We start from the raw sequence: 22946 nt of genomic DNA on the forward strand, positions 1-22946 counted from the left end.
TTAACCTGCTAGTAAATGTTTAGGGTAGAAATGACTGAATTTTTGTGGCAATTCTGCTAGTTATTCAGCTTTTCCTGTAAGTGGATATACACACATGAGCTTCATGGCTCCATGAAAAAAGAAAAAATAGCTAAGCTGTGGATGCCACAGAATACAGGGTATACCCCTTGGTTCAAATCAATTGTCATTTGATGTTCTGAGCTTCCTCTTGGAGCATAAGATATGAGATGGAGCCCTGTAGTCTTCTATAAAAATATGTGTGTGAGAGAGACAGAAGAATGCAGACAGATGGGAAGGTAGATAGAGAGCAAGAACACACAAGAATGTGCATACACAAAACATGTTTACAGTAAACCAGTTAATCTGAAAATTTCCCAGGAGTTGGCAGCAGCAGAGAAGTGGATCCGCCTCAGTACCCTAACGAGAACGCCCCTTGCCCTCTCTAAACTGTGCTGGCAAGTTTTCCTTGGGCTTCCTGGCAAGTGGGGCAACATTTTATTCCCCCTAATCCCTTATCACAGCTCTGCCTCGGAGCCAGGCCCACTGTAAACAACCAGTGACCCACAGACACGCAGCTTGGTGCCTGACTCCAGTGCTTTTGCTCCTGGGCACCACAAGCAACAAGTAATTAGCCCCTGGTCTCCTGCAGAAAAAAATGTTGTTCTGCTCCTGCCGACTCTGGAAAACACTGGTTTTCCTAAGTTCAGCACTGCTTCTTGCAGGTAAGATATTTGCATTCTTGAATATGATGAAAAATAATTAGTATTCTTAATAATTATTATTATAAACTATAAATTGATATTATAAATATTAGTATTATTAATAATTTTTAGTGGCTGTCTTACAGAAATGAAGGACCCTGCTCGGGAACCCAGCCCCAAGTGTCCACAAATGGTGTTCAGATTGCTAATTGCTTCAAATAAATCAATATTTGTACAGCTTATTCACATTTGAGCCCTGATCACCTCAGGTATACAAGGCAGGACTAGGATAGCAGAATAGTGGCACAGTTCCTCTAAGCAAGCACTATGTGATGTGGTATTTGGGGTTTGTTGATGTGTCAGGAAGGATTATTACATTACTAAGTACCCGCTTCTACTTGTCTTTTAGATTTTACTGAAATCGGAGCTTTGGCCAGTCCAAGTGAATGCAAAAGTGCAACCATAGATGATGTGAATGAGAGTCTTGAGGTAAGAGCTTGGCTGCACTGGCCACCCCAGGGCCTGCTCTGCACCCTCCTCCTGTGCTGGTGGGCTCCTGCTGCCTCTGCCTGCGCTGGCTGGGCAAGCACGGCTCGTGTCCTGCTTTGGCAACCTGCAAAGTACATGCTGGGGAGGGAGGGGAGGACACGTGGCAGCAGAAAAATATCTGTGTCATTTGCCTTGCCGTGTCTTCGGTCCTGCTACTGCTAGACCAAAAAATGTCCATGTGGATTTATTTTCCAGTTTTGCTTTGCTCTGGAAATATAAAGTGGCTTTGACATAAACAGTATGGCTATATAAATACAATAGCTAGCTAAGAATTCATTAACTTCTTTGTTTGCACACATTCACAAATAGGTTTGTTTTTTTTTACACACACAAACATACAGAGTCTGTGAGGGGCCAGCATTCAGAAGATAAGCATAACAAACCAGTGTTTTATATAGAAACAAGGTACATAAGTGGTTTACAAAGGCACCTTTTCATATATAGGAAGAAAACCACCAAACCCATACCAGTCCTCTTCTTGAGCTCAATATGATGGAAAAAGCCTATCTAGTCACAGTTTAAAAACAAGCTGCCAGATTTCTTCAAAAACATTGTGGGCAGATTAGTATAACTTAAAGCTATACAATTTTCCAGATGATCCTTGTTATGCATTAAAAAAAAAAAAGAAAAGGAAAATTATGTGACCACTTTAATCAATTAACTCCAAAGCTCCAAGGTTTTTCCTCTTCAACTTAGGCTTTTTGTCCCTTATCTCCATAGAAATATTCAAAATGCCTTCCTGAAATGATTGCCAAGGGTGAGAAAGCTTCAATCAATTCCCTTGTCTGGACACTGCAAGAAACACTTGATCTCCTGCGCCCTGTTCAAGAGAAATGTGAGTCCCCTCTTGAACTGACGCTCCCCTTTGCTGGTTGTTAAGCGGCAGTGGAGAAGCACTAAGAAAACTTTTTCTCCCTGCAGTCACGCTAAACCAAGTGTCTGAATTTCTTTGGGGGAAATTAGCAACAGAAAGTATGGGTGTTTAACCACTGGGCTGGCAGGGGCTGGGGAGGCACAGCAGCACAAACATGAGCAGTCCCTCTGTTCCTGCAGCTCCGGTGCTGAGCAGCAGTGCAGAGTCACAGGGGCAGCAGGGCCTTCTCTGCCCTCCAGCCAGAGCCTCCTTGGTGTCTGGGAGCAGACATGCCAGTCATATTTTTCCAAGAAATATGTGGATAGTTTTGGCCATCACAGTACTGAATGTCAGTGCTGTGAATGCAAATGTCCCTTTGAGCCACCTCTGAAGTGTAACTGGGGCCGACACTGTTGTAGTGGGAATGTGATGGGAAAATTGGGTGTTGCCAAAAAAATAAAAAGGGAAAAAAAGTCTTCAAACAAGCAAAAATGCTTACTTTGACAAAGTCAGCTAGTGGGGGCAGTTATCAACCATACTCAGGTCAATGAGGTTGCTTGGGAAGGGGAGACTTTTATAATCACTTTCACTCTGATATATCATTTTCTTGCCCTTTTTTTGTTGTTGTTTGTTTGTATTTGTTGTTGTGTGGGGTTTTGTTTGGTTTGATTTTTGTTTTTAATCTACTCAAAAGTTTGCAAGCAGCTACCTCCATGCCCTCTCCCACTGGCCCCGAGAAATGGTGGGCTGGTGTGTGTCACCATCGACAGTGCTCAGTACTGCAAACCCATGTGCAACAAGGTAACATCCATGGCTTACTGCTGCTATATTGCTGCATCCATGCATTAGTTTACAGCTGTTTATTGTGTAATGTTATTCCTTCATATACCTTTTTGTATTCCTAAGAGGGAGGGATTGTAGTGTTTGTATTGATCTTCACTGGCTGAATGTTTCATCATCTTACAGTTACCATGACACATCCTAAGACCCTGTTTGTTTATTTGCTTCCCGTCATTGTTTCCCAAGGGTTATGACTTTCAGTTCCTCAGAAGCAGCAGACTGTATGAAGTATGTGGCAATGCCACTGGGTTTTCCTGGACCACACAGCTTGTTGGGGGAAAGGCACTGGCTGTTTGCAGCCGTGAGTATTTCCCAGACATATCTGTTCATGAGGACGGGAGGCTCTGTCTGTCTGTCTCTTGTTTAAAAATAAGGAGGAAAGAAAAGGTTTTCTTTCTTATCATGTGTGACAACCTTGGCATGTGTGACATTCTGAGAGTTAGTTCTGGGCTGGCAAATTGTTGAATGAGAAATCACTTCAGCTTTAAAACTACCACAAAGGCCTGAGCACTGCCATTTCAGGATGGGGTAGCAAATATGACATATATGAAATTTTTTTTGGGAAAATGCACATTTTCTTTTTTTAACAGGAAATTGATATCACCTTAAAACAAACTCCTTGTTGCACAAGGACTGTGTGACCCACTGGACAGACAGCAGTAGAACATAAAACTGTTTATCTGGCAACAGTACTTGAAGAATCTCAGTAAAACTGGCCAACACCTGCACTATTCCTTGTGTGTACACACAGTAAACCCCAGCAGCTGGTCCCAAGCCAGCGTCTTCATGCAGCAGCCCAAGGGTTCTGTTCCCATTGTGTCCATTGAGCAGTCTCTGACCCTGGCTGTCTGACTCTGTTGTTATTGCCTTAATTTAAAAATAAATGTGCATATAAATGCATGAATGGGCTACCCTATCTCTCCTATGGTTAGTGGGAAAATATTTTACTGTTGACAGTGCCTTGTTGCTAGAGCAGTTGTTTTTTCAAAGGCTTACCAAAAGCAATCATCTTTTATTCCAAGTTGAAGACTAGTCTAGAAAATGGGAATTCCAGCAACTTGTTTGAAGATCAGGACAAGTCTCAGCTAAGTAATTCAGCTGCCTTTTTTTTTTAAATTATTTTTGTTTTGTTCATCCTTTATCTTTCCAGCCTCTGAGATGGCCATCAGTGGAGCTAAATCTGCCTATTTCCCCAACAACAGTACCTGTCTGCACACACTAGCCTTCCCTGAAACTCAGAGAGAGCAACTAAACATCTTCCTCAAAGAGCTTGCTGAGCAAGGCATCGACAGCTCCAAGCGGGATGAGGAGGCTGATTGTATCATCTGTGGTTACTAGCACCAAAAAGCTTGTGCCACAGACCAGCAAACTGCCTGCAGTCTGACGTGGGTATTTTGACAAGAGAAGCAGAGCAGTGCAATCATTTCTTAGACATGTAAGCATACAGCTTTTCTTTAGTTAAAGGACTAGAGACCATAGTCATGATATGACCTCAGCTTTGGCTTACAGAGATATAGGCTAAATCTAATCACATAGATCATGGTAGAAGTGTTTCAAAGAAAGAAGTTCATTTTTATGGCTTAAATTTGTCTAGCTGGAATTAAATAAGGATTACAATTGTTTAATGCATGTAGTCGTTAGTTTAACACACTAATTGTTATCAGAAATCATTCTCTGTCAGGGGTCATATTTGATGAGAAAAGGACATATTTCTACTTGTTTTTATAGTTGCCAATTAATCATTATTGTTGCTCTGATGAACATTAAAACAATGAAAGTCGTAACAGTTACTGGCTGTAGGGATGTAATTCTTTATTCATGTGCCTGCTTGACTGGGGTTTAGAAAACCAGCAGAAAACCTGTCCATTGTCCACCTGGTACTTGGGGCAAGTGAAGACCAAAGGCAACTTAGCCCTGGTAATCCAGTTTATTTGTGGAGCTGTAGCTACCAAACAGATGTGCCTGTGAATTATTATGAAATGTAAACAAGAAGCTTAGTTATTACTTGGTTTTCAGTGGAATCTGTGCTTGGAGTTGTATTTTAGTTTTCTTCTGTAGAGCAAACACTGAAGCTGTAGATCTGAAGACAGACAGCTATCTGTTTGTGTTTCCTTTCCCTTCTTCACCTTTTCCCTATTCCTGTCAGTCTCTCAGACACAGACAGCATACAGCATTGTGGTACATGATGTATGATTGACCTTTACATCATTAATTGGATAAATGATTCAGATACATATACTTACATGCTTATATTTCAGATTCAAAATCCAGTCATTACAAGCAAAAGAAAACATCAGCTGCTTTTGGACCCAGAAGCAGACAGTCATATGACAATGAATAGAACAGACAATTACACCAGCAAAGGGGTGATTTGGCTGCTTTGGCTGCTTATAAACCATGCAGCAGTAACTTAAGTCATTGTGTTGGAGACAAAAGTACTGTAGTCTTAATGAAAAGCAATGGCTTTTGAATCACTGGTGGGTTTGTTTATTTCTGTCGAACAAATGATCTCTATCAAATGAAATTATAATGGGTTTGAGTCTTTTCAGCCAATACATTAACAGCTGATGCTCAACTAAAATACCTATTTTTCTACTGGTGTTAAAAAACATTTTTTCTCTCAATTATATTGATCTATTCCAGTGACTTTCTAAACCAATCAAAAAAAGAAAACTAATATTTTATTTCAAAAGGAAATCAAACCCATTACTCTTGTAAACTATTAAACTATTAAATCCATTTTAATTAATTAATTTAATAAATTAATTCTGTGTGTCAGAAATCCTAATAATGAGCATCACATAATGTGGAAGAATTTGGCTGGAAAGCTTTAATATGATGAGTCACAAATTTGATATTAAGCTGGAGATTGGGTTGCTGTTTGTTTGGGTTTTTTTTTTTTGTTTTTTTTTTTTTTTTTTTTTTTTTTTTTTTTTTTTTTTTTTTTTTTTTTTTTTTTTTTTTTTTTTTTTTTTTTTTTTTTTTTTTTTTTTTTTTTTTTTTTTTTTTTTTTTTTTTTTTTTTTTTTGTTTTTTTGTTTTTTTTCAAAAACTTGCAGAGAAACAGTTTTGTTCTGTGCCACAATCCAAGTTATTATTTACATACGAGAAAGGGAAGTTGACCCAGTAAGCCTCTATGAGACACTTAAAAACTAAAGTAAACTTAATAACAATATTTCCCAGGGTAAATTTGCATAATTTCTTTAAGGCAAACAGTTGCTGTATGTTTGCATTAACTTCGTGTTGGTGTCTGGCCCGGCATGTCTGAGCACTGGGCCATGCCTCAGGCTCAGGCTCCAGGATGGGGGAGTGTTGTGTTCTGGCACTTGGATGTTGCAGAGAGAAGAAAATTCATATAGAAGGAAAGAGATTAAGAACATTTTAGGCGAGTAAGTTTTCAGATCAGACAAAAGAAATACAGGATGTTTATTTATTGCACCATTAACTGATTATTTTTTTTATGTTCTGTAATACAACCAGACTAAAGTACTACCTCCCCAGAGTATCCTGCATGCTTTTGATAAGTCCACTTGCATAACTATCAGTCATCTCAGCCAGAAGGCTTTGGTAATATTTACAGTGTAACTATAAAGAGGGAGGCTTTCCTGATATTAATTAAGGGAATACAGTGCTGCATTATGCTTGCTTCTCTTTCAGGTCATTATAACACAAGAGAAGAACTCAGTCTCGGAACTGAGCCAATAACAGTAATTAAATATAGCCAAAAAATGAAAGGCAAAGTGCAGAGAACTGTAGTTCACGACGACAAAATTACACACATTCTCCACTCACAGGAGCTAAGCAGCCATAGACTGGTAAATCCACTGCTTTTGGGTGGCCCTTAGGTAGAAAGAGTGATCCTGAGAGATGTGGTCATTCCCACCCGTCCCCTGCAGGGATCGGTGGTGTTGCAGCTGTTCCCAGGGCTGGCTCACACCGAGCCGTGCAGCGAGATCTGCGGCACACGCCTCATCCTGCAGAGCACCACGGCAGCCGGGGGCAGGAGCATGAGGAGACTCATCGTCAGCACCGCGGCAAGGATGACCAGCAGTATTTGCCACGGGGCCAGGATTGTTGCCACCGTTATTTCCTCCATTTCAAGAGTCCGAGGCTGTAAAGCAAAGAGGGACACTGCATTGTTTTCTTCCAAGTGGGACTCATGATCTGTGTACATGTGTTTGATTTAGCCAGCTAGGGCACTCGCCCTCCCTGAGGGTTTTCCTTCTGGCCTTGGAAATGACTCCCTTTTCTTGGCTGCTGGTCTGGGACAGCTCTTTCCTTTTCTTTTTTCCTTTTCCTTTTTCCTTTCCCCTTATCATTTTCCCTTTTCCTTTCCTTTTTCCTTTTCCTTTTTCCTTTCCCCTTATCATTTTCCCTTTTCCTTTCTTTTTTCCTTCTCCTTTTCTTTCCTTTTTCCTTTCCTTTTCCTTTTCTTTTTTTCCTTTCCTTTCCTTTTCCTTCCCTTCCCTTCAACGGATTCTACAATCTTTGATATTTTAGTAGGTCACCAATTCCACTAAATTATGCTAATTAAGTATATTACATAAAACCAGATATTTACTATTGAAATTCCAGTTTCTACAAACAGGGCTTATAGGTCTTTATGTGGGGAGAGTTTTTATTATCTGTGTATGAGAGCTGCTCAGTGAGATACAAAGATGAACTCCCAGGTGCTTTAGCACAACTGGAGCTGCAGAACACTTCTTGTTTTGCAGAAGTGTGAACATTCTTCTCCCAGGCATATAATTATTTTAATGGAAAAGCAAGTCAAGAGGGATAAACCAGCAACAGTGATGACTTGTTCTGCTTCATTTTCCACGCAGTCAGTAATTTAAATATTTAGCCTTCAAGTAGGGGAAAACAAGTGCTACTGTGTACTTGTTCTCTGACTTAACTGCCAACTTCCTATTAATAGTTGGAGATAATTACACATGATTTGTTTTCTGAAGAGGGAGGTCATTGCTGCTGCAATGTCCATGGTGTGCCTTGTAATCATGAGCACCTGCAGAAAGGTGAATTCCTCTTCCACTTCTTGTGTTACAAGCAGAGGTAGGAAATGGTAGGAACATAAAAAATTTTGAGACGTGGGTGTCTGGCACAGTCATGGACTTGAAATGAGGGTGATGATCAAGAGACAACTATACTGCAGGTTAAAAGTGTCACTTAAAACTCCTATAAGAACCAGAAATCAAATTAATGAGTTTGGTACCTAAGAGAAAAGGCTACATTTCAACTATGTAAAACCTTAGAAAGATCTAATGATACTGCTTTGATCTCTAGAGGGCTAAACCTTTCAAACCAAGAGTGTATGAAAATGCTCAGAATCATTAAAATATTAAAAGAAATGTCATTGAAATTGTTTGTTAGAAATATCTCCCTCTATAAATAACAACTGAATTCAGTGCTAATTGTAAATAGCTTCGTATTCATTTATACAGGATTTCAGCCTTTATAAAGCATGCTGCAACTTAGTCTGATTAAGTAAAATCTGTGTATATTTAGCTGCCTGTGAGTAAAGTCACTGCAGGGCAAAAATCTAGCTTAAAATACTAGAAAAAAAATATGAAATTTGGGTGAAGAAATCAAATATGTGAAACCTGGGAGAAGATTTTGAAAGTTATGATGAAGACAGAATATTTAATAAGGTAAAAGTAGCATAGCACGGTGTTGGGTATATGCTGATCACGCCTTTAGTTTCACCTCACTTACAAAGGGAAGCAGGTGATTACAATAAAAGTGAGAATGCAAGAGAATTTTCTCAGCTGTTATTTAAAGGAATCATCAATCACACTTTTCTGGACACAAAGATTTTGATTTTTGTATTTTGTCTAATAAGATGGCTTTGTATTATCTCAGATAACACATTCTGACGCATATCTATTATTTTCCTGATTACTGAATGTGTATCAGAGATGAGTTACCTACATCTGAGTCAAACAGATATTTCCTGTTCTGAAATATTTAGACTTTAAACACATTTGAATGAACTTATGCAAACTGAACGTCTGCTATGTTTAAAAGGAGAAAAAAAGATTGCCCTATGCAATTCACTTGCAGTCATAATTCTAACCATTTAGCAAAATATTTTGATATTAGTGAACCTAAATTAGCAACTCTATATTTCTTTTTCACATCTTCCCTGCTGACAACCTTTTAACCAAATGAGAAACAATTTAACTATTCCTTTATTTTTACAGGAGGGCTGCAAAGCACTTGAATTTGTGTTGAATTTTTTCACCTTTCTCAACCTGACTACCTGAAATAAGTTCTGGCTTTCTCTAAAACTTGTGTGACCCTGTAGGCATTCAGATCTTTGCTGTCTACTCTTACCTTCTCGGTGTCCTCAAGGTGTCTTGCAAGTCTTGCACAGAAAATTGCGTTGCTTCGTTTGGGTGTCCATCCTCCACTGTTGGGCAGCAGGAGTGTGTGTTAGAGGTGTTCAGTCTGCAGAACGAGCAAGGGAGGGTGAGGGCAGCGTCCCCTCAGCTGTCTGAGGCTCAGGTGAGCGCAGCAGTGTACACAGGTACTTGTTTGTTCAGTGGTGCTTGTATTGCCTCCCACTTGGTGTTCTTAAAGTGGCACAATCGTTTCCAAAGAGCTGATCAGCAAAACAATAGCTGGCTGTTCACACGTGCACAAGCGGCTTTAGGAGACACTCACCTGTAGTGAAAATTGATGGCCCATTTTTTTTTTTTTTTTTGCCAGGAAACCACTTGGGCTTTCCTTGTAAATGATTTTATATACTCAGAAATGAGTAATCTGATTAACTCACATTATGACTGATTATTATGAATAGCACATGCAACCTTCAGAGATGAAGGTCACTGCAAATTCAAGGCGTTCATATACCCAACTCTCTTCCAACTATGCACGTTCTACAACCCATTTTGCTACTTACAAGCTTAGCTTTATTTAAATTTATTTAAATATCTGAAAAATCAGTTAAGCTCAGGCTGCTGCAGAGTACAATACTCTGTATTGTACAGAGTAAAGAGCACATAGAAACCTTTTCAGAGGCTTTGCTAAGCCAACTCTGGCTCTGGTCCATGCTGTTGTGGAGATGATATTACACAGTCCCTGAGAACTGGCCCTCCTTCCTGAACACAGTACTGCATCTGGCCCTTGTCTATTGACAAGGGAAGGTGTGAAGGCCAAACTGCAGTCTGAGTCTTCCTACAAATCAGAGGATGCTGTAATTCCCTCTCATTCAGATTTAGGAAATAAATTCAGTGCCCAAATCTTGAACCAATCTGCTTTTCAGGCCAAGACTGCTGTTTCCAGTCCTGTCTGCTGTCAGCAGGCTTGCTGGAGGTGGCAGTGTCAGGCAGAATGACATATATTTGCTTTGAGGTTTTTATGTCTTCACCTAGAACCACAAGTAGCTACAGTGTCTGAACAGGGTTAGCATCTATAGCTGTGCAGTAACACACAAAGTCCTTTACCCTCTTCCCTGGGAGTCCACAGGAGAAATAGCCAAAGATGGGGTGGTGGTGGAACATTTCTCCTGTGGCACATATTCATTAGATTAACGCTGAAGGCAGCCACTTTTTCAGACACCTGCAGATATCTCTAATTATGAGATAACTCTGTAACTCTCTGGAGATAAGCAGGATAAAATAAAAAAACCTTTGGCTTTAGATGTTTGGTGGTGGTGGGGTGTGTGTCCAACTTCATTCTCAGGCTGATGTTAATCATTGTGAACTTCCTAAGCTTTACTGGAATACGATGAGTGGAAAACTACTATACGAGGCGATGCTCACGATCCTGTTTCCTTGTGCTCGTGGCAGAGTTGGTTTCACAACAGGAGTCACGCAAGGCTGAGGATGTGGGCAGGTGAGCTGGTGGGTGCAGGCAGGTACAGGTGAGCTGTAAAATATTTGTGAGTGAGAATAGAGCTTGAAAATGACACAGTGCCTATGGACTCCTGAGTCCTCGCTTGCCTTCTGTGTACCTTTCATCTGGATTAATACAGCAGCCTACCTAGACCTCAGATAACACGGGGTTCAGTAGTTTATATTTTGCCTATATTGTCCAGAAACATCTTGGAGATCTCCTTATATACTAAACACATGCAGGGATAAACTGAGAACTTTGCTCACATAAGTTCTATCTTTGCATATGTTGAGATGATAACTCTTGAAAAAGTGGTCCTATTTAGTATGCATTGTGATGAAGGATTTGAATACTGCTGGAGTGAATAATTAAGTAACCTGTGGAGGTAGACCACCTGCAGGCAGAAAGGTGTCTTGGTTTGAAGTTAGCCCTGCTGCATTAATCATCCTAAGTAAATATCTGCAAGATAAATTGCTTAGCTTGCAGAAAATAACAGCAAGAATGATTTGCGGGCCCTGACATCAAACACAGGGCTGAGTTGTGGCCAGGAAGAGCCATGCCTTGTCACAGAGCAGGTGGCGAGACCTTGTGCTCAAAATAATTCAGTAATTGAACTTCAGCCAGTGCAGGAATGTTGTGCATGGCAAGTTGCTGCTCTGGAATTACAGTGATGTGCAGAGCTACGAGGCTCCAAGCAGCCCCTTTGCTGGCCCCTGGGTTCACACCAGCTGTGAGCACGCCTTCCCTCCCCAGTTACCTTCATACTTTGTTCTGTCTCCATGTCACACAGAGGGGAATATTTCCTTCTTGCGCAGTTGTGCTTGACCAAGTTGGAACTAACCAAGTGCAAGTGAGTGTGACTGATGGCCAGGCATTTGGATTTATGTGTATGGAGGCATGCCCAGACACTCAACCAGCCTTTGTGCCATGTCATGGAGCTTATGCAGAGCCTTTAGTCTGAGCTGGAAAGTGCATGCTCTGAGCAGCTTCTGCAAGGAGTGCAGAGTATCGGCTGCTTCAGAAGGGTGGGCATCCACCCAGCTTAGTTCTGTGAGGATCTCAGTGGGGGTCTGACAAACAGCTCTGTGTTGCCCAATATTAGTTGTCTCTGAATCTTGCAACAATCTAGCTTAAAAATATTGACTTTTACAGCTCTATTGACCCAAACAATATGGTAACTCCTTTTAGCTCCTGTGTGTTCCCTTCTATGCACATCCCATGTGGCACAGAGCCTTAGGTTTCTTGTGCTGCTACTCCTTTGAGTCAGAAAGGCATTAGGAATTGCTGCAGGGGCTCAGGACTGGTGGCTTCTGGCCACCACTTTTGAGGTACATGAAGGTTAAAGACCTGCTGACTCGAGAGTTTCCCATGGGAAATGTAAGGTGGATGAGTCCCCTGTGTGCTCATGGCTCTGTGTCACCCTCTCAGCAGTGCTCGTGTCTTCCTTCAAGGGACCTGTTGTGGGTGAGGGTGGCCAAGGAAACACAGGCTGAGCAACAGCAGTGGCAGCAGAAGTGTCTGTGCGGGTAGTTTTGGTAAGGAAAACTTACAGAAAGGGATCAAAATACACACAACTTTGAGGCTCATGGATCAAGGGGTGCTGGAAAATCTTATGGCTGCAAGTCACTTTAGGCAGGTGCCCAAGAAATCTACTTTTTGATCTTGTAATAAAGTAGCAGGCTAACAGCAGTAGAAACCCATAGACATTAGTATTAAGAGACTCAGTGGGCAGTGAATAACAAAACAGGCAAAATGGCCACTGGTTTTGTTATAAACAACTTCCTCTTTATAGTTGGCATTTATTTAAAAGATAAATCAGGCCGGGAAAGAGTGAATTTTATTTTTTGATGCTCCATTATATGAGTTCACTAGGCTACAGATGAAGAGACAACCAAGAGAGAAGCATATTCCAGAAAGCCTGCCAGAGAGCAGCAAGGGAAGCACTAAAACTGGCAGACAATAAGGCGATTCTGATTGCACCTTTTGTCATTCCAAGTGCCATCAGTGTACATCTCCACACATCCCTCTTCCCCTTTGCCAGAAGGTTCATTTGAATGCCAGTTAGTGTAGCCCAGCTCTGTACCATCCAGGAACTGGAATTTGCCTGGAATAAGAGATTCCTTTACCCCTAGGTAGGCGTAGGTATTAAAAGTTTTCACGAAGTACTGAATGGCATCATTCTCGCCTGGGTTCCTCGGAGCAGCAATAGATCCTCCAGCCTCTTTGCATTTTTCCAGTGTAGTATTGAAATCAGCCTTTTTCCCATTGGTAGCAAATATTTTCCCTCCAAATTCTGTTATCCTCTTTTCCAAGCGGAGGACTGCAAGATGAGGTGAAAGCTGTTAAACTTTTATGCATTTTTTTTGTGGTCACTGCCCATTTTAACTCCTGCTATTTTCCTCCATAATTTTAGTTTAAACTCAGGAAAAGGTAAAGGAAATGAGAACTTGAAATCAGAGCTAAAAAAAAAGAAGGAAAAAATATAATCCCCAAAAGCCACAAGAAATCTGAAAATGAGGAGAGGGGAAAAAGGGAAGAAGCAGATAAATACAGAGGCGGTGAAATAGGAGACTCATAAAACAGGTTGGAGAAATAGGGAAGGAAGTGAGGAATTCTACATTTGGAAGAAGTATATGACTTTCTTTGAGACTCTCTCTAAGACTCCGAGATGGTTTGCGGTATACAGATGCCCTTGACATTTGGTGTTATGTGCTTGAGTGAGTAGGATCTTAGATGTGATCTAATCATGCTTGTTTTGGTATGTTTTCAGTGTTCAGTTTATTTGTCTGTTGGGAGCACGAGGTGCCCATGGAGCAGTTCAGCATAGGCAGGGGTTTTTAATCTGGTTCATTCTTGACTTGCTTGCTCTCCTACTTCAGAACTGTTACCCAGACATCTCCTGCTAACTATGACAATCTGATTCCCCATCCCCCCATTTGAGAGTTATCATGCATGATATAAACAGGATATAAATAGAATGCAACAAAACTACAGAAAATACTGCCTTTTTCCTAAGAAGCCATTTTTGCTCATCTTTTCTATCCCCACTAATCCAGTTACAGCAGAAAGTAAAGGCAGATAAAATACCTCCTTCCAGTCTGGAAATACGATGTTCCAAATGATGATTAATGTCTCCCGTTTCATCATCAGCCACTGGTATGAAAGCTATGAACAAAAGCAGCTATTATGTACTTTGTGTTACAGTCTGAGTCTTGGCTTTCAAGATAAAGCACAGGTTAATCACGAAAAATGAATACAAACTTTTGAAATGTTTGACATGGTTTAGTTTACTGTTGTGTTTTAAGCAGGGGATATCTTTGTAGATTGATCTCTGTAATGATAGGGGATACGTTCCTGGAAATTACCTCCAGAGCAGTGATGTTTGTGGAAAACTGGAATTGGTAAACTGAATTAGTCTTCCCTCTAAGTGATTGAGCCATTCCATGCAAAACACTGGCACTTGTGCAGTAGGTTTAGCTGATTTTTAACTGTTTCTAGGGACTGAATCCTTGACAGAATTCTATAAGCTGTTCAAACCCTTGCTTGCAACTCCAGCTTAGCACTCAGCAGCAAGTTCCTTCTGCTGCAGAAAATTATAACCTTTTCTTTGTGAATTGAACCACTGCATCATTAAATAGGAGAGATTTAGACATCTTATTTCATACAAAGAATTAATAAAGATATGATTATTTTCTCTCAAGTAGAACCCCCATTAGATTATGTGAGATAGCACTGAGTTTACAAGGCATAAAAATGAAGCACAGCAGATAAAAATAGAGATGGTAACTTTATACCTGGTATAAATCCTCCATCACTTCCATCTTCAGTCAAATACTTGAAAATATTTGAAAGAAATCCTGCAGGTTTACCTTGCACACATAATGGGAGCAGGAAAAAAGCTACTCCTAAGATTTTGTGGAACAACTGCGGAGACAGCATCATTTAAAACCAAAGGTAAAACAGACTGGTTTTCTCTCCAGTGTAGAGTCCTGTATTTAAAAAAAAAAAAAAAAAAAAAAAAAAAAAGGAAAGATGTTTCAGAATTTTGCTGTCTGGGTGTGAAGTTTTCTGTATGTTAAGCTTTGCTCACAGTGACATGAATGCCATTAATGTAGCTGCAAAGTTAGCTTATTTCAAACCATTAAAATATTTTTCCAAAAGACAGTTGGCTAATCTACAAAAGTCCACAGAGCAAAAACCCAAAACATCCCCTTCAGACCTTTTCTTTGTACTACAGATACCATTATATACCATTTTGCCCCATGGAAAAAGCTACAGTTTCAGTTTTAATTTTACAGGAGAGCAATAGACACATGGTTGCTTTAGCAAGAGAAAGCTGGTTTAGGACAAACTGGCTCAAGCTGTTTTTATTGATTGGTTTAAGAACAAAATAATTTTTAATGCTCATTCTTCCATTGCAGCATCCATTTTTAGCGTATCTTCACAGCAAGTGGCATGGTCTATAAAAATAGGTGAAAGTGATAATAAAAAATGTTGAGACATAAATCAGAAATGGAAAATTTTGTAATAGTTTAATAGATTAAATGTAATTTAAGCAAGAACCCATTAAAAGATGTTCAACTTACCTAGCAGCTCCAATATGAATTAAGAAAGGCTTATTAAACCGTCTAATTTATAGGGCATGTAACTTGAGATTCATCATCTTACTTACAGGAAATACAAAGAACATGTCATATGACGTGAATTTGCATATGATTTTCTTCAAGAGGCAAACATACTTAAAATGTGAGTAAAATACTTGAAGGGACTTTTTTAATTTGTAGAAACACTTTCACACGTTTTAGAACACCAAACCTAGAGCAGAACAAAGCAGTTTCTCAATACGTGTTTGAAATACCTGATGTGTCCGCAGAATGGCTGTGTAAATGTTAAATTGGAAAAGTCACTGAAGATAAGCCAAAACAAATTCACCTGGAATATAATATACACTATCATTCTCATTACAGACCGAGGACTTACCAGTGAGAATGACTGAAGCAGAATCTCAGAACTGTAGCAGCAAAGGCAAAAGTCAATGGTAGGTCTGTAATGTGTGTAGAGGAGACAGCTACAGAAGCACATACTTAAATATCTTACAGAATACTCCAGGGGAAGTTTATAGATCCTAAATAACAGTTGTCTCCTACAGAACAATGACCTTTCAGTGAAGGAAAAAGCTGTTCTACACCAGTCTTGTGACTACAGGAACATCACTGAAATGCCTTGCCAAGCGTTTTAGAGTTATTCCCAACTGAAAGTTGGTTCTATTTAATGGAGACTTTCAGGAAAGCTCTTTGAGCCTGCACTCCAGTTCAAACAAGTAAGATGTGGTCTCATCATCCTTGTGGTGTCAGGCCAGTATCCTGATGTTGCAGCAAGGCTAACAGCCAAGACAGTTGAGGAATAAAGTGCTTTGAGACTAGAGGGGGAGCACAAGCAGTTTCCATATCAGTCTGAGATGCTGCTGGATCACCTCCACAGGCACTCTGCACTGTGCCCTGCATGTTCATACTTACCTCAACAACTGATGTAGAGTCCTTTGTGCTCCGTGGTGTGCCCACAGATGCCTGACTAGGCATCTGTGCCTGCACCATTGTTTATTGAGTGCCCTAGAAAAGGCACCAGTCTTGTGAAAAATAAATAAGCAGGACCCAGTTGTACGTACCTTGACAGAGAGGGCTGTTTTAAATTTGCATGAGTAACCTTTGTTTAAAGTTTCTTGTTAAATTTCACATTTCTTAGCTTTTGAGAGATTGATGTAATGCTTTTAATAACCTTCTGGCAGAGGTTTTCTAATTGTTTTTTTGGAAAAAACCCCACCAAAGCCAAACAGAGAACATGAGACAGGCCATTACCTGGGTTCTAAATGAGCCCTAGAAAAGGTCACTCGCAGGACCTTTGCGTCTGTGGTGAGAACAACTTTAGCACTTCAACTGCACCTGGAAGAAACCACAGGTTAGGCAAATGGGAGAAGACGATGAGGTTTGCCTGCATTAGTGGGTTTCCCATGCTGACTTACGGCCTGGGAAACCTGGAGGGAGACAGAATTTTTCTTGTGTTAGACTCCTGAGAAAAACTGCAGTAGTTTTGATAAATTATAAACTTTCCTTCTCTGGATTTTCACCAGCATATTAATAAGGTGGAGCAAGAGAAATTAGATATTTAAATATACGTATATTTCTACTATGCTTGCTTATGATTTCCTAATAGAATATTTTATATAACCATCATAACTTGTAAACTATTTTCTGACCTTGCTCTGAGCCACATAGCACAGAAGCCCAGCAAGATTCAAGGACACAGACCTGATAAAGAACAAACAATTTTTGAGTAGCGAAGCAACTTTTCTTCTGTGTTTCCACATCTATCTTAAAGGAGTTTATGATTTCAGTGCTAGTGAAGCAAATGAAGGATATTCAGAGAGTAGGCTGTGTTGCACAATGTAGGCAAGTAAAGTGTAAAACATATTAAGGACAAACGTTGTCCTTAGCAAACATTGGTCAATGCTGCTTTCTTAGCTGGTTCGAGAAATACAGGAAATACAAACACTGGAGTTGATTTTCAGTTGATGAAAGTGGCTGTGTGTTCCTTCCAGTAAGTCTGTTTGTTAGCCTTTCCTTTGAATACGTAGCTTCCTAAAAGTTAGTTCTTTTGCTCCATAGTGTTAGTCGCCTCAGATAACTTTAAAAATTCTTTCCTTATTTTCTGTTTGTATTTAAATGCCCCTAACCCTATCCATATTTTCTGTTTACATTGATTTTTTTGCTGTTCTGCTGTTGCTTCCAACCTGTCTTGTTACCACCTTGTCCTGTGTTTTCTGCATTTCATTTTCTTTTCCAAATCAACACCAGACTGTCCCCAGCAGCTCCCTTCTGTCTGGAAATACCAGGAAGAGCACAGAGCATGTAAGACATGGTGCCTCCCCTTCTCAGAGGACAGCTGAGGCTACGTTTGCTAAGGATAGGAAGGAAATAATTCAGCAAGATATGCAAACCTGGGATGGCAAATTTCAACATGGGGTTTTTGGTTTGGTTTTGTTGTTTTTAAAACTGTAAGCAGCATTTTAGAGCAGAAAGTCTTCATTTTACCTGGAGACACTGTGATCAGTGCATAAAAATGCTACTGTCATCCTGCTCCACTGACTTAAGTTATGTTTGAAGGATCCACTTGGAGGTCACTAAGTGTCTCTGATATGTCACATTTTCAGCAGTTCAGCTGAAAAACACAGAAAGAAACCAAGTTTTCAAATAGAAAGCAAGACAGTATCTCATTTCTTCCATAGTTGTTGATGGCAAAATAGCATTCTAATGGGAAAAACCCCCAAAACCTCATGGTTATGAACCAGAGATGAAACTATTATTCCATATATTTTGTGATTGTCCTCCATCATCTGCAGAAGGATAAATTCACTCAGGTTTTACTACCATAATTACCACTGCCACAGGCTCCTCAAGGGTTAAGGTTCCCTTGCACTCCAGCACTGTTCACCTCCTGAGCAAAAGGGCACAGATGAATGAAAGTTTCATTCCAGGTTTCACTTGGCATCACACCTGGATTATCACCCTTGAGCCAAATTTTGCCAAACCCTGGTTTCCTAACAGGCACTTCAAATAAAATCCAAGCCCCTTATAATTTTTTAAGGTGCTACGGTAATTTCCAGGTATCCTGTATCTATTGTGCTTTAAAATCAGGTATGTTTGTACAACTGGAGGTTAATATGATTTTATAACAGCGTGTTTCAACTTCTGGTAATCATCTGCAATCAGATACTCTGAGGTCCAGACAAACATGTCTCTTATACCATTACACAACATTCCCAAGAACATTGTTTTCCTCTGGTTCATAGGCATGGTAATAAGACCATTTGTCTTTCTACCACTTCTCAAAACCAGCTAACAAATTTCCTGGTGGCAAATATTTCTTCTCCTACTTGCACTTATTGTTCTTCTAAAGAAAAGCTGCAAATAAATGTAAAGCACAGGTGAACCTTTACCCTATTTTGTATTCGTGACACTACTAGGATATTGCAGCAGCAAACACTGCTGTTTTTCCACCATAAAGTTCTTTTTTTTTTTTTTCTGGAAAAGAACAGAGCAATAATGCAATTATTCTTTAAACTTGGTTTAAAAAAAATTGCAGAAGACACAGCTCACAATTCATACAAGATAAGGTAACTCTGCCAGCCTGGGTCACATCCTGTCAGTTATGCTCACCTAAGGCTGAATATGAGCTCAATTTGCTCAAGACCCATGGAGTTTGCTTGGTTTTGATTTTTTTTTAACTAAATTTCTACAGAAATCAGGCAGTCACAGAAAAATTCTCATTTACTATAATCAGAGGTTAATTTCTTCACATGTGGTAGAGATTGATGGGGGTTGGTGTGAGCTTTTTAAGTGCTCAAAATTGCTAATAGTATTCCTAAGCTAAAACAACTAAATAAATTATGCCACTATAAAAAAAGATACAACTCTGGACCAGAGAGAATTCTCTCTGAAATAAATATCCCTAATTTTTATGGCCACGGCCTAATGTTAAATATACTGTAACAACAACTGTATTCAATTGATCTTATATGAGACACAATCCATTTGCTTCAAAAGGAGCTGAATTTTTGCCTTTTACTTATACTAAGATCTTAATTCTTAAAATTGGCTTCTATAGCCAATGAGTCCCTTATTTTCTGATTTAAACACCTTACATTTGCTTTGCATTTGTGTAGCAAATTACTATAAACTAAGAAAAAAGACTAACCTGGATTTTTCCTGGTCTGGTCATTATAATTCAGAAATTATATTTGTTCTTTGCACGTTTAAAACAAGATTGTATCAAGATTATTTATTCTACCATAACAAAACACAGAAACAATTTATTCTGTTTCTTCTTGTGACAACCTCTCTGTCCATTAGAAAAATATCCATTAATACATAAATGGAAAATTCAGATCTTTCACAAAAGATAGACCAAAATGCTGGTGTTTTAAACAGCATTTTGGGGTATAAATTGATAGGGTTATACACAAACACAAAAAAAAAAAAAGCTATCTAAAAGAATAAGATAACCATTTCTGGATAATTTTCCTCTGTGGAACTGCAAAGAATAAATAACATTCTACTATGCACCTACACTGGGATTTTAATTGCCATGTATGAAACCCATGAGATACAAACACATTCCAGGCTTGTCTGTAGATTATTGCTTTTATTAGAGAATTTTATTTCTTCCACATATGATGGTTGACATTGGACTTTTTTTTTTTCCCTCTGAAATTCATAAAAGTTAGGAGACGAAAGTCCATGCAAAAGAACATGGACATAATTTTTTATGAAGAAGGCAGAGAACTGGCAGAAGTCCCTTTGATTTCCTCAGTTTTATGTATGAGGCGTAGTCAAGACTTTTGGCACAGAACAAGGAGGTGCTTCAGAGTGGTAAAAAGGGGGAGGCCAGATCCTAGCAGGAGAAGAGCTGAGTGCAATGTTATGTGGGGATATTTTATGAAAATAACTGAGGTTTTTCATTCAGTTACCTGAAATGCTACAGATCCATTGTGAACTATAAAGGGGAAAGTGCTGCTTAGCAGTTCTAAAATAAAAACACCACATCTGAGGTGTTTTTACTTATTTCTAAGCAGCATATATGTGCTTGATTTGGTTTTTTTCCTATTTTTCAATAGTAATGGCTAAAACCAGAAAGAAACTGGAATCTCAGAGCTAGCCTAGATGCTTTTCTTTCTGATGTAATAAATATTAGCTTTTGACTGAAAAAAAAATCTTTTTTTCCTTAAATGGATTAACCTCCCCCAAGTGTTTTGAAGTCTAAATCTGTTTAGATGTAGATGATATATTGTGTTAGGCCATTTTTAAGATTTTACACATTGAGGACTTTAACAAGAGATTTCTATAGTCAGTGAAGCTGAATTTTTGCCCCCAAAAAGCACAGAGAGACTGCTTTAGAGATAAAATTTGTTTCTTTAAAGCAGGAGGTATTTTAATGCAACGCGTTGGAGAGTTCCCAGGTCATCCTGGACAAAGAACTCTGTCGAGTACAATCAGCACAGTTCTTTTATACAGTTTTAGAGCATAGGATTACATCATAAACATGCATATTCATTAAATTGCAACATCTACTTGTAATATTCATATATAGGCGGAGTCTTCAATTTGGGGAGGTTTAGAGGTGGGAGTTCCTGTAGCCTTCATCATGGGCAGTGGTCGTTTGATCTTCTTCATCGCTGTAAACTTTTGAACTTTCCTCAGATCTTTTCCTAATTTGGATAGTTGGCAAGTGTAGTAGAGTCAGGTTGACTTTTGGCTCGTTCTGAGATTTGCTGATTTTGTTATCTTTTCATTTTATGCTTTAAATGTTCTATCTTGTCAACCTGTTCTGTTTCTCAGACAACTTATTACTTTTGTGGTTTCCTAATGCTAGGGTTTTGGTACTATTTCCACAATTTTGTGTTTGAGTTAACCTTTTGTTTCTCAAAGACTGCCTCAATTGAGTGGCTTCATCAGCTTGAAAACACCAATGTGGTAGAAATAAACTGCTCATTAAGCAAAGAAATAGTATACTCCACAACTGATTTGAGATCTATGTAAATGAATATGCTTATTTGGTTCAGATAGTTAAAAATCATGTTGGTAGTAATTTTTTTTTTTTTTCTTGGGCGGAGATCTCTAACATGATGCCTTTTTGTGACAGGTAATCACCTTGCTCTAACAAAGAATCTACATGAGTAAAAGACTCAAAAATTGCTAGCAAGGTTTACTTACTTAAATACTAATAATTAAAATTTAAGTGTTAGCTTTAAGTAGACCTTCCACTCTTTCCAGGAGCTTTAGTGCAGCTGGTCAGAGCCCAGGAAAATTAAAAGGTATTAATTTAGCCTTATTTTTTCTCAGTGTAACCTGAGAGTCAGAATTTTCATCATGGCATAATCTATTCCCTTCCCATTCAAAACTTTTGGCTAAAATGGTATCATGCTTGTAAGTCTTAAAGCAAGCTACTCTGTAAAGCAGCTTCACACATTGGAATCTATCTGATGTGGTACTGGGTGTACTTTTTCTATTTCAGAATCCCTGTGTGCTCCCTGATCAGTTGGAGTGCTGCATGGAACCCCAACATGGATCATCCATCGCCAAAGCTGCCTGAAGATCCTAAATCTTTCCTACTTGACAGGGCTTGTGAAAAGATCCCATCTTTCTCCTCAGTGTAGACCAGGGAACACTGCCCAGAGTCAAGTCCAGCTTCCCTGGGGCTCCCTGCACAGAGGCCACATGTGGGTGAGGAGCAGGATATGAAGTGTTTATGAATGTATTTTTAACTCTACTGCAAGGTAAGTATGTGAGAATTTGCTACACATGGTACTCTACTGAGCTGCCCCTGCTCACCAACTACCCAAACTGAGCAAGCAGTGAAAATATTTTGTAAAAGAAATATTTTGTAAAAGATCATTTTCTGAGGGAATGTGCTGCTTTAGCAACAAAATGCAATCTTTGGCATTTATATACATATCTTTGTCTACTTGGATCTAATGAAATATTTATCTTAGTTGCAGAAGCTACACTCTATAAAACACTACGATAATTAATTGTAACTGGTACTGTTAACATTTTCATAAAACAAAAATTAAATGTGGATGCTGAATGAGTCAGTGTGTGCTTAAATATGACACAAACTCTATAATCGAATGTGAGGTACAAAACCTGAGACCATAATTGCTCCAGTGAAGTCAACTCTGGGCATCTCTTTTAAGGCAGAAACTATTAAGTACTTGGAAATGCTTCCACTGTGAAGGTATGGGCAATTTAAACTTCTGACTTTTCCAATATCTCAGGTCAAACCTTGAAATTCTCCTCTAATCTTCACAAAGGCACAGAGACAGCCTGCCATGAAAAATGAATTCTGAAGCATTCCCAACCCTCCAAAAGAGAGAAACACATCAGATTAAGCACATTTTAATTATGTTAATCACCTACCACATTTAGTATTTTCTTAAGGATAAAAAATTACCTAAATATGATTCATTTTAGATTTTACAATATAGAAAATTTGCAGCAATTTTATAAACCTAAGACACAGCATATTTCATTGTCTCCACACTCCGAGGTGGCTGAAAGGCCATTCTTTAAAATTCACAGACTGTGAGACGATACAGGTTGCACTTTTTGTCATTCC

At 39.2% G+C, this 22946-nt stretch overlaps 2 protein-coding genes and 1 long non-coding RNA gene across 4 annotated transcripts; 2 read left to right on the forward strand and 1 right to left on the reverse strand.

The window, feature by feature from the left end:
• The first annotated feature begins 530 nt into the window (after positions 1-530).
• On the forward strand, positions 531-4733 carry LOC114062009. The gene is made up of 6 exons (XM_027893017.1): positions 531-722; positions 1111-1190; positions 1971-2085; positions 2798-2904; positions 3130-3244; positions 4094-4733. Exons 1-6 carry the CDS (start codon positions 656-658, stop codon positions 4279-4281), a joined length of 672 nt encoding a protein of 223 aa, XP_027748818.1. The 5' UTR covers positions 531-655; the 3' UTR covers positions 4282-4733.
• A 4610-nt stretch (positions 4734-9343) lies between these two features.
• Positions 9344-11807, forward strand: LOC114062017. The gene is made up of 3 exons (XR_003572286.1): positions 9344-9443; positions 10623-10775; positions 11566-11807. It is a non-coding gene; the product is annotated as an uncharacterized LOC114062017 (long non-coding RNA).
• Positions 11808-12540: 733 nt separating this feature from the next.
• Positions 12541-15474, reverse strand: LOC114062016 (pulmonary surfactant-associated protein A-like). 2 transcript variants are annotated; one of them, XM_027893026.1, is made up of 4 exons: positions 15362-15474; positions 14645-14764; positions 13863-13940; positions 12541-13095 (listed from the first exon to the last, which is right to left on the reverse strand). In XM_027893026.1, exons 2-4 carry the CDS (start codon positions 14715-14717, stop codon positions 12719-12721), a joined length of 528 nt encoding a protein of 175 aa, XP_027748827.1. In that variant the 5' UTR covers positions 14718-14764; positions 15362-15474; the 3' UTR covers positions 12541-12718. The 2 variants fall into 2 exon arrangements, with proteins under 2 accessions (XP_027748827.1, XP_027748828.1); XM_027893027.1 differs by having other exon boundaries at positions 14570-14764.
• Between the last annotated feature and the right edge of the window lie 7472 nt (positions 15475-22946).

Source organism: Empidonax traillii, unplaced genomic scaffold (assembly GCF_003031625.1).
Source record: "Empidonax traillii isolate 1590-97213 ecotype Southwest subspecies unplaced genomic scaffold, ASM303162v1 scaffold376:size1174107, whole genome shotgun sequence".
Taxonomy (NCBI): domain Eukaryota; kingdom Metazoa; phylum Chordata; class Aves; order Passeriformes; family Tyrannidae; genus Empidonax; species Empidonax traillii.